General features: G+C 36.5%; 1 protein-coding gene across 2 annotated transcripts in view; it reads left to right on the forward strand.

Moving 5' to 3' along the window:
• The window catches only part of LOC126272687 (uncharacterized), a 661,027-nt gene extending 651,542 nt beyond the window's left edge, over window positions 1-9,485 (forward strand). For both annotated transcript variants that reach the window (XM_049975704.1, XM_049975705.1), the window contains one exon: window positions 3,831-9,485. In XM_049975704.1, the coding sequence (XP_049831661.1) occupies window positions 3,831-4,283 (453 nt within the window). In that variant the 3' untranslated portion in view covers window positions 4,284-9,485. The remainder of the gene's footprint in view (window positions 1-3,830) is intronic.
• Window positions 9,486-14,179: the final 4,694 nt, after the last annotated feature.

Genomic DNA, 14,179 nt, shown 5'->3' on the forward strand with positions numbered 1-14,179 from the left:
TGTGTGTCTGGTCTCACTACGAAACTAGAATACTGTGACAGCAATCGTATCCAAAGGGCTCAATTCCGCTGAAAATACGAAAACTGTAAAGAAAAAAGGGATAAAAAAACAAGGAAACAGAAAAAGGCACAAAAAGATCACCAACTGGAAATAATAGTGAAGAGAAAAACAGAATGAAGAGCTCAAGAAGAAAAATACGGCAAATAGTTCACCAAGTTCATAAGGTGCAAACATTGTATCAGACTACGAATATAACTTTGATAAGTGAGATGAGGGTGAATGTGCTGGCTGCGGTGAAAGCTATTACGAAACTTATAAAAAATTACGATTGGTTTCATTGTGGTGTCTCTTTACGATGTCAACATCTGTTAATAAGTGTAACTGCGGTGATGAGTAAAAGACAGGCGAATTCTTGAAGAAACCAACGACTCTTTAGAGAAGCCAGTGTTCAGTCAGGATTTGTAATAAACTAATATAATTGTTTTGGACTAAAATATTTAATAGTATAGTTCTGTATGAAATTTTAATTGACTCTTTTCTTCATGTATAGCCATTTTTATGCGGTCCATCTCTCCCAGTACAGTGGTCCACCTCACCCGTACAGCTATGAGAATAGACATCAGTGGTCCATCTCACCCACAGAGACAACTGATGTATATTCTCATTTTATATTATCTCTTGTACTGGAAGTGGCAGTGCGTCAGTAATGTGTTGTACCTAAGTTTATTTGACACTCTATTCGATTATGCGGTCAGAATCCAAAAGCGGTAAAAAAACAAGTAAATTTTATGCTGAAGAATGGTCCAACTCTCGGACTTGCCCTATTTGTGGCTTGAAGAAGCACTATTTGGAAAAATTTTCAGAGGTTGAGAGAAGTGAGAGTGGCATTCTTCTGTTCCACAATGCGGTCGATTGTAACACTGGTGATTTGCCACTTTCGTTGGCGCTCACTGGTTTTCTAGCATATGATTTCTTGAACGAGAAGCAGGGAGCAGCAAAACATATTGAATTTTACCGCTGCTTATCTAATTCTGAGTTCCCGAAACCCAAGCAATTTGCCATTGATATTGCATTTGTGTTTACAACAATTCATTTCTCTGAGCAAACGTTTTCGAAAATGATGTATGCTAAGTCAGCACATCGAACGAGATTGACTGATGATCATTTGAAAGGAATTCTCTTGATTGGATGCAGCGGTGCAGTGCCAAACACTGATGATATCTTGAAAGCCAGAGTCAGTTACACAAATTTCACAAACATGTTTTACTGGCTAGTTTTTGTTATTCCATCGCGTGCACAATAGTTCTAACGTAGCCAGCCTATCTCTTTGCTAATATCATCTTCTTTGATAACTTTTGTAGTAAATATATGAGTTTATTGTCTTTTTTGCGTGTGTGCATTGGATGCCACACGCCCGTGATTAACGTGGAATGCTGAACTTAGTTTTTCTTCTTTTCTTCTCACAGCTTTCTATCTGCGGCCCACGCTCATCATTTTACCATTCATTCGGCCCGCTGCGGTAAAAGTTGGGTGACCTCTCTTATAAGGGATAAATTTACATCCTGTTGTAACCGTAATTAGTTTTTGCATAGCGTTTACAAAAGTCTTTCTTCTTTCACCACCCTTGCGTCAAACTTTAAGTTAACAATATTAACCAAAACGTCGACTGCACCATTTGCTTAATAGAGCGAGAGGATACCGAAAATCTTGCGTGTCACGCATGTGCTGTTGCTTAGGAACGGTCGTAGACCAGTTTGAGTTTGATTGATTGACCGAAAGCGTTGCATATGAAATTGTTCGTCTCGACTTCTTGATCGATTGTGTTACATTGTAAACAGTCACCGTTTACACCCTGTACGTCTAAGACTTTACGTGGCCTACGTCACAAGGGACCAGGCACTTGGTGCAAATACAGCCAATGGATCAGAGTGTGAGGCTACCATGGGCTTCATGAAACCAGTTTCCAGAAAGACGTCTGATACGAAATTATTGGCGAAATATCTTCATTGTCTTTAATAGAATCTGAATGATGGAAAAACATTGTAATTTGGAGCATAATTATGCTCCCCAGACCCCTTACAGTTTCCTTGCACTGGAAGATTTTTATTCTTAAAAAAAAAAAAAAAACAGTTATTGAATCATGCCTATTTACAGTGAACTAACGACGCAGTTCATAAAGCAACAACGAAGCTATGATATTATTCCTGAGACTTGGCGGCTGAAATGAAAACAGTTGTCTGTGTTACCATGTTAGTTAACTGTGAGAACTTGTTGTAGAGATATAATATCTCTGAAATCCATATTACTAAATGGTTAACCCAGCTCATGGTGCGGAGTTCTAATTGCCGGTTTCCAGCCGAACGGCTCCAAGGGGCAATAAAATTTTTATTTGTGGAATTTCATATAATTATCGAGCGAATTCTAAAGTTTAGAATGCTGTCATAATCTTCTCATTAAGAGGTGCAAACTTATGTTAAGTGTCTGACTCAGCGAGACAAGTACTACAGTTAGAAACCGTGTTGCGGCAGTGGAACTAAAGGCGCGGAAATCACCCACACTATATTCATTCAGTATTTGAGAATGAGAGTACTTCGCTATCTCCAATATATTTTCTACATACTTTCAAACCTATACTAAACTTTTCATCGCTGACATCCCCCACAAATTCATTGTTCTTGCAGTAAAAAGGCTTGGGTTTTAATTTATTACTTCTTTACTACTGTCACTATTCGCAAAACATTTTGCAGACAGTATCCACGTACACCACTGATTTTACGTGTAAAATTGCATCATTGCATGACATATAGGTCAGGAGATATAACGTTTCAAACGCTGAAAATGTAGCTTCTGCATAAAACGGAGCGAAAATTACCCAGACTGCGTTTATCCAGTGTTTCACAATGAGAGCACTTAGCGACTTCCAATAAACTCAAAACACAAATTCGGCCCTTTTTCTAAACATTTTCTCGTTTCCATAATTAAGATCCAATATTTAAGACATTAACTCATTAGTAAAGTAGTCAGACTTTTGAAACCGTTAAATACATGGCAAAAAATGGTTCAAATGGCTCTAAGCATTATGGGACTTACATCTGAGGTCATCAGTCCCCTAGAACTTAGAACTACTTAAACATAACTAACCTAAGGACACCACACATCTCCATGCCCGAGGCAGGATTCGTACCTGCGACCGTAGCAGTCGCGCGGTCCCGAACTGAAGCGCCTAGAACCACCTTTTTTTGCCTTTATTAAAAGAACCATATATGTACATAGGCAAAAAAAAACAAATAATGAAGTGCTGGAACTGTTTCAACTCGAATTGTATCCTACAATAGACTGAAGAAAACATTTCAATGTAGTGCCATTTTTAAGCTTACAAAATAGACCAAAAATAGTAAACTGACAATAGCCTCTTCAGTCCAGACAGAGACATAGAACCAAACAGCAAACATGTATATAATTGACTGTCTTAACTAGAATCCGCCACCACGGCCGGCTAAATACATGGCAGTCTGATCCTATAAAGAATCGTGGCTCGGAAGTTTACTTGTTACTCGAGAAGTTGAAGACCTATTTTTCGAGAGGGCATATCGTGACAAAACTGGGTCATCATATTTTTAGAAAATAAATAAAAATACTTTTATTATACTAAGTACAAAATACATATGCCATTTTAAAGATGAAGGTCTCTAATATTTTAGGACAAGAAAATGAAATTTGTCGTTTATTGGTTTGGCTCGCCTTAGCATTAGGTTCTGTTTTGTCTCGAGTGTATGTAGGCTATTACTAGGCGGACAGCTTCACCAAAACGGGCGCTTTGTTATCTACAGCGCGGAGAGGCGGCCGGGCACAGGGGTAGCTGCGACGCCAGGCGTCGCTCTAGCGGCCCTCGGGAGTCGGCGCGCTCGCGCAAGTCGACGGCGGACGTGCCCCGGAGGCGCCGTCGGATGCTGCACGGACCCGAGGATTCGGGCTACCTGAGCACCGACTCCAGCGAGTGCCCTGCCCACTGCAGCGCCGTTGGCAGGGCTGGATCGCGCCAGCGCTGCGCTTCTGTCGCCGACGTCGACGGCGGCGGGGGTGGTGGTGGTGGCGGCGGCGGCGGCGGTGGTGACGTTGCCAGCGAGTCGGGCGCGGAGAGCGTTGCCACCGACTCCTTTATGTTCGGCCGAGCTCGTCCGTTACCGTCGGCAGCCGGCGCCATGGATTCCCCGGCGCAACGCGGCCGTGGCGACCGATTTCGCCACAACAGGCGCAGCAGTGCCGGCGGAGGGCTCCGCTAAAAAGCGCAACTCAGTGGAGAGAGAGAATTTCAGGTGTGCGGTAAACATTTCTCATACTACTCAACCCTCTGTGAGACTTCAGATTCTAATCAGTGTCAGCAAAGAGCTGTGCTGGCTAGTGTCAGAAATACAGAAGTTGCCCAGAGCCTCTGGGCAATATTCACAATGTAATTATCTGTAGGCTTTGCACTACACGTTAACATGTAGTACCTGCCTCAAAATGCAAAAATGGGGAGTACATGTACACATATACTGGAGTGGTTAGCAACCACCTTGGTGGTTATATCCCAGAACTTCAGTGTGGTCTGCTGCCTGCCTACTAGCTGGTTCCATGTGCACAGAGCTCCCCATGTCCATGGCAGTATTTAACTGTGTCCCGCACCAAATTTTACATCATCTGGGTAAAAAGTCTACAGTGTCACTAGTTGTATTTCAGCTACATTTGAGGTGGTCAGAACAGAACCTCAGCCTAAACCCACACATAAACTGCAATGGCTGGCACTACGAAAGACTTTCTTATACATTGCAAGGAATCAAAGACAATGACAATACTTTTATCCCAAAAATCACCACAGTGAACACTCTGACAAGAAAAGGCTAAGCAGGTAAAAATATCATCACACAAAGACAGAAGAAGTAGGCATGAAACAGTCATCTCATATTTGTTCTATTGTAATTAATACAGACTTGTATCAAGTCTCATTTTCGAATACTGGTATCAGTGGGAAAGTTGTACTGTTACCTTACAAACAATTTTTTTTTGTAAACTGTACTTTGACATTCCAATATAGTGCATTATTTTTAATGCTAGAACAGAGACTCAGAGGGACTTTAGACATGATTTGTAGCTCAAAGGCAAATTTTACAAGAGAAATAATATGTCTGAAGAGCTGTAAAAGTAGTGCATATTTTACAACAGATTGTCTATTTTGCTTATCTGCATGATCTTCTTCCTTTTATTCTCTGTTCACAAATTGCAAGTTACGTATTAGCCACTAGCAACAAGTCACTAGTTTTGTACATTATGCGTTGCAAATTTAGTTATTAGTTCTATGAATCTAACTGCATTACACCACCAGTTTTATCAGATTCAATAGATTTTAAAACTTTTCCAATTTTTGTTGAACTTTCATATGATTACTCACTACCTGAATCATCATAAAGTACTGAAAGTACTAAATTATTTCAAGTATTTCTTTTTTACTTTTGTAATATCTTTCCTGCAGCATCAGAGCAACAACTTAACGAGAAAATTTAGGTAGTTTCTCATTCCTGTTTCATGGCATGAAACTATCTAAGCAGTCAATCATCTAACAAAGTAGTTACTACATTTACTTCAAGAATGTTAACTCAGAAAGCAACTAAATTATTGAATAAGATCACTGTAGTACAATGTGTTGGTAAATTCTGTTCAAAATTATTCTCTGAAACAAATTTCTTCTATTAAATAATCAAAAAGGAATATTTATTAAAGTAATAGTTGCTCATCAAAAATCAAATGTTGAATTAAACACAAGAAAAATGCAACAAAAGAAAGCTTTTAATAATAACAATTATATTTCATCTATGTTTTGATGAATGGTTTCAACAATCACTGCATTGACTAAACCCCAAGGAACCATAAATATGTAAATAAATGTAGCTGAAACACTGATACACAGGTGAAAAGGTTTCTCTCAATGTGTTCTGCAACTTGTAAATAGTATGCTGTTTCACATACTGATGCCAAAGTGATATCTTACTTTCTTAGTAGGCTAAATTTAATCAAAGGTAATTACTGTAACATTATCTAATATATAACGAATCAGTTTATACTTATTTTTTCCTTGTGTTCTTTATGTTAAATGAATTTATGATTGTTGAGGCAGTTAATATTTGAATTATAAGCCAAATGCCTTTTCCGTAAGGCAGTGTTTTTAATTACCATGAAGGCCGAATGTGCAATTTTGTAAATAACAGATACTTTAAAGTTGTTAATATTTTTGTTGTATCAGTTGAGTGTTATCATAAAATGTTGTTATTGTTTTGTCAAACTCTATTCGTTGTTGATAATGTTATTATTACCCCTAGCATAGTTGTAGAATTTTTTTTCATATGAATACCTATTCAGATAATTGAGTCTTCAACTATATCTTGTCTCTTCATGTAAAATAAAGAAGTTTCTTAAGCCAAAGGTGGGAATGCATAGAGCAGATAAGAAGATAATCATCTGTTTTTTGAGAAATTATATACTAATTTTGGTGGCTCTGTATTTTTCAACAATTCACCCATGATAGATATCTAGTACAACATATTTTTGGTGACCTATTTATGTCACATAATTGAATTATTGATGCTTTCTGGCACAGCCTCCAATGTGATAAGCAGAAAAGCCAAAGACTAACAAAGAGATGACTGGGATCCACACAAGTACATGATGTAATGATGCCTCTTGTGGCCATATATTACACCAATTTTATGATTGACTGTATTATCACTAGCCTCATAATAATGTAAAATAGTCTGTATACTCATGTGAAGTTTCTCTGTAACTGGTGCCTAATTCTGCACACATATCAGTAAATAAGCTCTACAGTTATTAAAACTGATAAAATACATTCCCATACCTGTGTCCTCCTGGATAACTAACTCCAAGTAATCTGAAACATGGTCTGGAATCTTTGTCTACTCAAACGATTTTTTATGCTTATCTTGTATGATACATCTAAAAGAATCAGCAATGGTAAAACACTGCTCTTTGAATAAAAGCAAAATCTTCTTTGACCAGAATAGGCTAGCAAACATTTAAACGAATTGGGACTCTGATATCAAGATGCCACTGAAATTTAATTGTATGTTAACAATTACAACACTGTATAGACAGTTAGTTATGCTTGGAAACAGATGGTTGCCACTGAGAGACTACAGGATTAGGCACTATGATTAGACCGCGATCAAAAGAGTTGTGGTGTGGAAAATGCACCAACATGAATAGTGATATAGTTTCTCATCACAGGATCCATCTTTACCTCATTTATATATATTGATCTATCATCTCTTTGATAGTCAGCATCACAAAGACAGTGGGGATACTGTCAAAATTTCGAAATTTATTTTATGTTGATTCAAGATGTTTTCCAAGAGCATTTCATATTAACATTGCAAGTTTGTTTCAATGAAGCATAATGTTTTTATACACTTAAAACTAAATCATAGTCAATGAAGACACTTCTTAAAATAGGTAGTGTTGGGAAGAAGGGAGTAAAATGTGAACAGTTTACAAGTGGATGCAGAAAGAAGCAGAAAAAATACATTGTTAATGGAAAAACAATGCACTGCCTTACAACCAAATGCCTATTTCTTATTGTTTCTAAAATAATGGTCTTGTCTCAAGGTTGTAGTATATATGAACAATCTGGTCTTCATTTAATAGATTGCTAGTTTAATGTTACCCATTTTACTTGTTTCCTATGGATCAATCCATCAGCCTCCTATCAGTTTTAAGGAATAACAAAAGAAAAATTAAAATCATTATCTCTCTAATGAATAAAATAACTTGAGTGTAGTGAACTAACCAAAGATGAGCTATAGTGGTGTGATCCGTGAGCCAGTATGGATGTCACATGGCAAAATAGCAGTCTTGCATCAGCTGTGCTCAGTCTCCAGGTTTGACTTTTGTGAGCTGACTGGAGGAGATATGATTTGGGTAACTTTATCCACTGCAGCAGCATTGTTTAATGCAAAATTAACTGTATATGACTTAAGCATACTAATATCAACTATCTATCTATAATCATAATTTCATCATCACTTTGCTAAAACTGGGTTTTTGCCGCTGTTACACTTTTCCTTCACTTAATTCTTAACCCTAATTAGTGCAAGAACATACACCACCAGTAACGTATGGAATGTAGACAGTTTGTGTGAAGGAATTACAAGTGCCTCCTCATGTTCTCCCTGCTGGGTTTGGAATATAACTCTCATCAGCAGAAATGTATCAAAGCAAAACAAAGAGAAATCAAATCTTCCAGATTTTGTCACTAGGTTGTGCACTAATTGTCTCAGGTAAAATATGAAATTTGCTTCAAATGCCCACTGAATATAATACTGAGTGTGTGTGTGTGTGTGAGAGAGAGAGAGAGAGAGAGAGAGAGAGAGAGAGAGAGAGAGAGAGATAGAGAGAGAGAGACTCAGCTCCTCACAATATAGTGAGTTGTAGCCTTTACTCCTTAAATTACATGAAATGTCTCTTGGATGTACATTATGAGGGGGGGGGGGGGGGTGTTCATAATAGTCAGTATATCAGCAGTGGTGATGGAAATAAACCCACTTATCACTTTGGTGCTATTCACGAGTAGCAAGAGAGTGGCAACACATGACAGCCTTATATCCTTCATGATACTAACGGAAAAACTAATAAGTAGAAAATACCATATTTTTGCACTTTCTAATGAAAACTCCATTACTTGGGGCTTCTTTCTTATTGACCTGCATGGAGTCAAAAAAGATAGATGAAATGTCTTCCTGTTTCTGCCAATGCATTCTGGTACCATTAGAATGGCTGTTGAGTTTCGGGTACTGACCATTAAGGGGTAGGAAGTGGGAAAAGCTGTAACTCTTAGGTGACATATTGCAGCAATATGCTGGCAATAACATAGTATTTAGCTCAGATGAAGCACACTTAAGAAGTGATATAACAGTAAATGTGTGGTGCATTTGTACATGTGTGTGTGCATGTAATTGAGTGCATGTGCATGCTTTGTGTGTGTGTGTGTGTGTGTGTGTGTGTGTGTGTGTGTGTGTGCGTGCTGTGTCAGCAATATATGTTTTTGATGTGGCCGTTTTAAGTTAGTTCAGAATGATGTATCTGGTGTATGGTTGTCTAAAATTTCAAGTGAATTTAATATGTAAACTTGTCAATATTTTGTGTAATTTTTTATTATTCTGTAATGAATGGATTCTTAGATTATACATGTGGTAAGGGAACAAAAAGAGTCCTAGAAAGAGCTGTATCAATTTGTTCATCAAAAATTATAATTAAAATAGTGAACAGCCATTTTACTTCAAATAATTGTTCTGTTTTCATAATCATGCCATGCTTCTTTGTACCTGTCCACTGTATAAATACATAAAAATCTGATGAATAATTTTGTATTACAACATTCGAGGATATGTGATGTCATGGTGCCTTTTTAATACTGCAAAATATACTGAAAATTTGTAATTGTTGTTTTTGTATTTTCCTCAACAACCTGAAGTGACCATATGTGGACTTGGGTATTGCTTGCATATGCTATAATTCAACTATAGAACAAATTTGGAGGATTCTGATACATCAGTGTTGCACTGTATTCATGGTAGATACTTAACTGATATGATGCTATGTTTTGCATATGAGCAGCATCACATAAAAGAAACCTTGACATTTGTGAAATTAATGTGAACAGTTACTTTCTTTTGGCTTTACAATGACAGAACAGTATTAACTCCATTTTAACAATATTTCATTGATCTTTGTCCAAAAATTTAGATCAGGTATTTCCAGTGTAGAATCAATTGCTAGTCATCGTTTTACTGTCTCTGCTCCTTCACTTCCAAATACAGTAAATTTTTCATTATCTGCCTGTTCATAGGCAACCTTAAAGATAAATTCAATTTCTATAGCACAGGTTTGTACTTTAGCCCATGGTGGCTCCACAAAATTATGATTTTGTGTTACAGTGATATGTGCTCTTATTCATTTTATGATCTGAAATTTTCAGTAACCTCTGTTTATATTTGTGTAAATATTATAGCTCCTCCCATAAGGCTTGTCTCCTGCACAATAATATTCTCCTAATTTTAATAGTTCATTGTATAATTATTTTATCAGGAATACTTCTGCAGGGTTAAGAACTATTGACAGTTTAAATTTGGAGAAAATTTAACTAAGGTATTTAAGCTACAAATTGTGTTACAAAGTACTTAAACATTAACTTTTTTGTCAGCCCATGGATCACTCCACTCCATTCTCTGTACCAATGTTGTCTCCTTCAAAATAGTCTCACAATGAAACAGATAACAATTTCCATATTTGTAATCATTCTGCGTGACTTAAAACATACACTACTGGAAGAATCTATGTAATTCTTCATAATTCCATTACTTATTGCTGTGCAGAATTCCCAGATACATATTCTGAGTCTGGAGTCATCTAAAAGCTTTAAACAGCAAGTTCTGTGGTGAGAAACTGGCTCTCTGTGTGACAGATTATCACTGACTCTCTTTTCTGGACCCAGAGTCTTATTTTTCTACATCTGCATCTACACTGAGAACCACTATGATGTGCATGGCAGAGGGTACATCCCACTGTACCACATATTAGAACATTTTCCTGTTCCTTTCACATATGCAATGTGGGAAAAAAGATAGTTTAAATAAGTCCATGAGTGATGTAATTAATCTAGAAATCTCCTCAAGAAACCTATGGGAGTGATATATAGGGAGTTGCAGTATATTCCTAGAGTCATAATTTAAAGCTGGGTCTTGAAACTTTGTTAGTAGACTTTCTTGGAATAGTTTCCATGCATCTCCATGAAACTGCCATTCCAACTGCTTCAGCATCTCAGTGACACTCATACATAGGTCTCTCAAACATCTGACCAGATTCCGATTCAGATTCTTCATTTCCATTGACCATATACAGTAGAATAGGCTTTTACAGTGATAGTAAGAAACAAATATTGATCATGTCACATGTAAAAATGAAATATCTTATATATAGATCTAATCTTAATTATTAATATCAATATTGTCAATATCATAGAACTCTTTTATATAACATGGGTTTTTTGTTAGCCAGTCACATAATTTTATTTTGAACTTTTGAAAAGGTAAGGGTTGAGCAGAAAGAGGAAGTTTGTTAAAAATTTGGAAGGCATTTACTTTATGTGAGTTTCCTGTTGTTGCTAGCCTGTGCTTGGAATGTAAATATTTGCCTTATTTCTAGTAACATGTTTGTGAATTGTTTCCCTGATAATACATTCTTTAATGTTATTCCTGACAAAAAGTGCAGCCTCCTAGATATACAAATTCACCACTGTTAGTATCCTAAGCCTGGGAGAAAGATGACAACAGTGTTCTACAGGACCAGCCAGCATCACACATTATACAAACAATTTTTTTTGGTCTTTTAAAATGTAACTGGTATGAGGAGACTGTCCCCTAGATGAGCAAGCCATATGGTATATGTGATTGAAAGAGTCCAAAATATGCTATACGGAGATAATTATTATTGACCATATCTCTCAGTTTCCACATGAGGTAGGTCACTCTAGGGATTTTTTTTCAGATTTGGCTTATATGCTCTTCCCAAGTTAGTTTGGCATCAATATGTATCCCAAGCGCTTGTCACTTTTATTTTCTATATTCATAGGTAATCCTAGCATAAGATTTTGTGTTTTTTTCTGGATTACACACTAGTTTATTGGCTGCAAACCAACTTTAAAGCAGAGTCAAGATTTCTTGCGTAATCTTATCCAGGGTTGGGATGTCATGGTGTGAAGTAAGCAGAGTTGTGTCACATGCATAGCGGATTACAGAGCGTGATACAGAATGGGACAGGTCATCGATAGCCACAATGAAAAAAAAGGGGGCCAAGGACAGAGCCCTGTGGTACACCTTTACCAATTTCTACTATGGGGGAATGCTTATTTATAATTGAGACAAACTGTCTTCTGTTGGTCAAATAGGAAGAAATTATTGCTAACATAGATTTTTATACACCATAATACTCCAGTTTTGTTAATAATATGCTAAAAGGAATGCAATCAAAAGCTTTACTTAGATCACATAATACAAATGACACCATCTTCTAATTTTCAGAAGCTGTTAAAGTCTGATCAAAAATTTCCAGAACAGCTGCAGTGGTATTTTTACCTAGTCTAAATCCATATTGATTGTTGCAAAAGCAAAATAATTGCTCAATTGAAAGTACATGAGAGATTCAATTATTTTTGAAAATATTGGCGCAATAGATCCTGCTCGGTAGTTCTGGGGGAGTTGTTTATCACTATTTTTGAATATGGGAATAATTTTTGAGATTTGTAACAAATCTGGAAAAACTAAATTCCCTAAACATATGTTAAAAGTAAAGCTTAATGGCTTACGTATGAGATGGATTGTTCTTTTAACAACATAACTGGACATCTAGTAGCAGTCCATACATTTGGAATTCGATAATTTAGCAACAGTTTTACAAACTTAATTGGGCATGATATTCTTCCAGTGAAACAAGGTCCTTCAGGCAGCTGGAGATGAAGCAGATATGTCTGTGGCCTTAATTTTGTCTCCAAGCTCTCTGACTAATGTGACAAAGTAGTCATTCCGTTCTCCTGGGTTAAGTTGAGTTTGACAAACTTGGCTGGAAGAGTCATCTTGTCTAATAACCTCTCATGCTGCCTTACACTTATTTGGAGTACCTACCATATACCTTTCACAGCCTCTTTTTTGCCTTCTCTGAGCTTAGCTTTGTAATGCTCTTTATTTTTAAGGTAAGCATTGAAGACCATATCCTTCTGTTCAGACCCTTGATTGTCCTTTCTTTTGTATGTTTGATACAGTATGAGCATTTTTTCTCTAATTCCTGCTGGTTCTTTTGTACACCAGTTTATTTTTGTAATTTCACTTTTAACTGAGGACCTAACAATGTTTAATGGGGTCTCTATATTTCTTAAAAAAAGCTTCAAAATCATTTTCATCTCCTGTTTTGCCTGGATGACACACAAACAGAGTCCCAGTTTGTGTCCTTTAACTTGTTAATAAATGACATGATGTGCTCCTCTCTCTGACCTCTTCCACATGCCACATTAAATTCATTGAAATAAGATGGTTTATTATGATAAAGTGTTAAAAGCAATGGATCACATTCTGCAAAAAACACTATCAGCCAAACTAACCACATATTTCTCTCTATGCAAATTAACAATAATATTGTCTAGGCTTGCATCATTATGAGTAGGATACTTGTTCATGCAGTGCAAGTTTAAAGATCTTAATATATTAAAAATGTTCTGGAGTCTCATTGCCTTGAATTTCCCATTTCAATACTAGAATCACCACAAATAACAATCTTTGTTTTAAATGTAAAAAGTTTCATAACTACTAGTTCAAACTGTTCAAAGAAAACCTTTATGTCTCCATTTGGAGACCTATACAGGGTAACAATTATTATGTTTTCTTCAGTCAATCTTATACAGCTAAACTCTGCATTTACTTCTGAACAACATGGTGTTATATCTAATTTTGAAAATTGTTGGCCAAGGTTGATATAAATTCCAACACCCTCTTTTTTTCTGTTTTTCCTGCACATTATATCAGATATGTTATCCTTGAGGAACAAAACTGTCAACTTGATTTCCTGTTAGCCAGTGTTCTGACACACACATCACATCTACATCCTTAATGTTACAAAAATGTTCTAATTCTAACAGTTTATTTCTTAAACAACAAATATTGACTTGGAGTAACCTTGATATTTTGTCATTCTTTTCAATCTCAAGTGAGCATTCATCTGCATGAGGCAAATCCAAATTGCACATATTGTTTCTAAGTTGAAGTTGCTGGAATATTTACTTCTTCTTAAAAAAGCATTTTCATCGATGCTCTTGGTATATGTCACTATTTCCTCATGTTCCATGTTAAATTCTAAAGATACATTACTTTTTGCTTTATACCTCACTACATGTTTGATTTTGCAAGAACTATATCCAAGATCTCGCAACAACAAATGCTTTTTCCAGTCTATTAATGTGCAAACCATTTTTGCTGCACCTCTCTGATTATGTTTAATATCCCCTTCTAGACATCTCAGATATGGGTCTCACACACTTTAGCAAAATTGTAGGATGGTTTGCATGAGTGATTTGTGAGCAATCTTC

This window comes from Schistocerca gregaria, chromosome 5, assembly GCF_023897955.1.
Source record: "Schistocerca gregaria isolate iqSchGreg1 chromosome 5, iqSchGreg1.2, whole genome shotgun sequence".
NCBI classification, from domain to species: domain Eukaryota; kingdom Metazoa; phylum Arthropoda; class Insecta; order Orthoptera; family Acrididae; genus Schistocerca; species Schistocerca gregaria.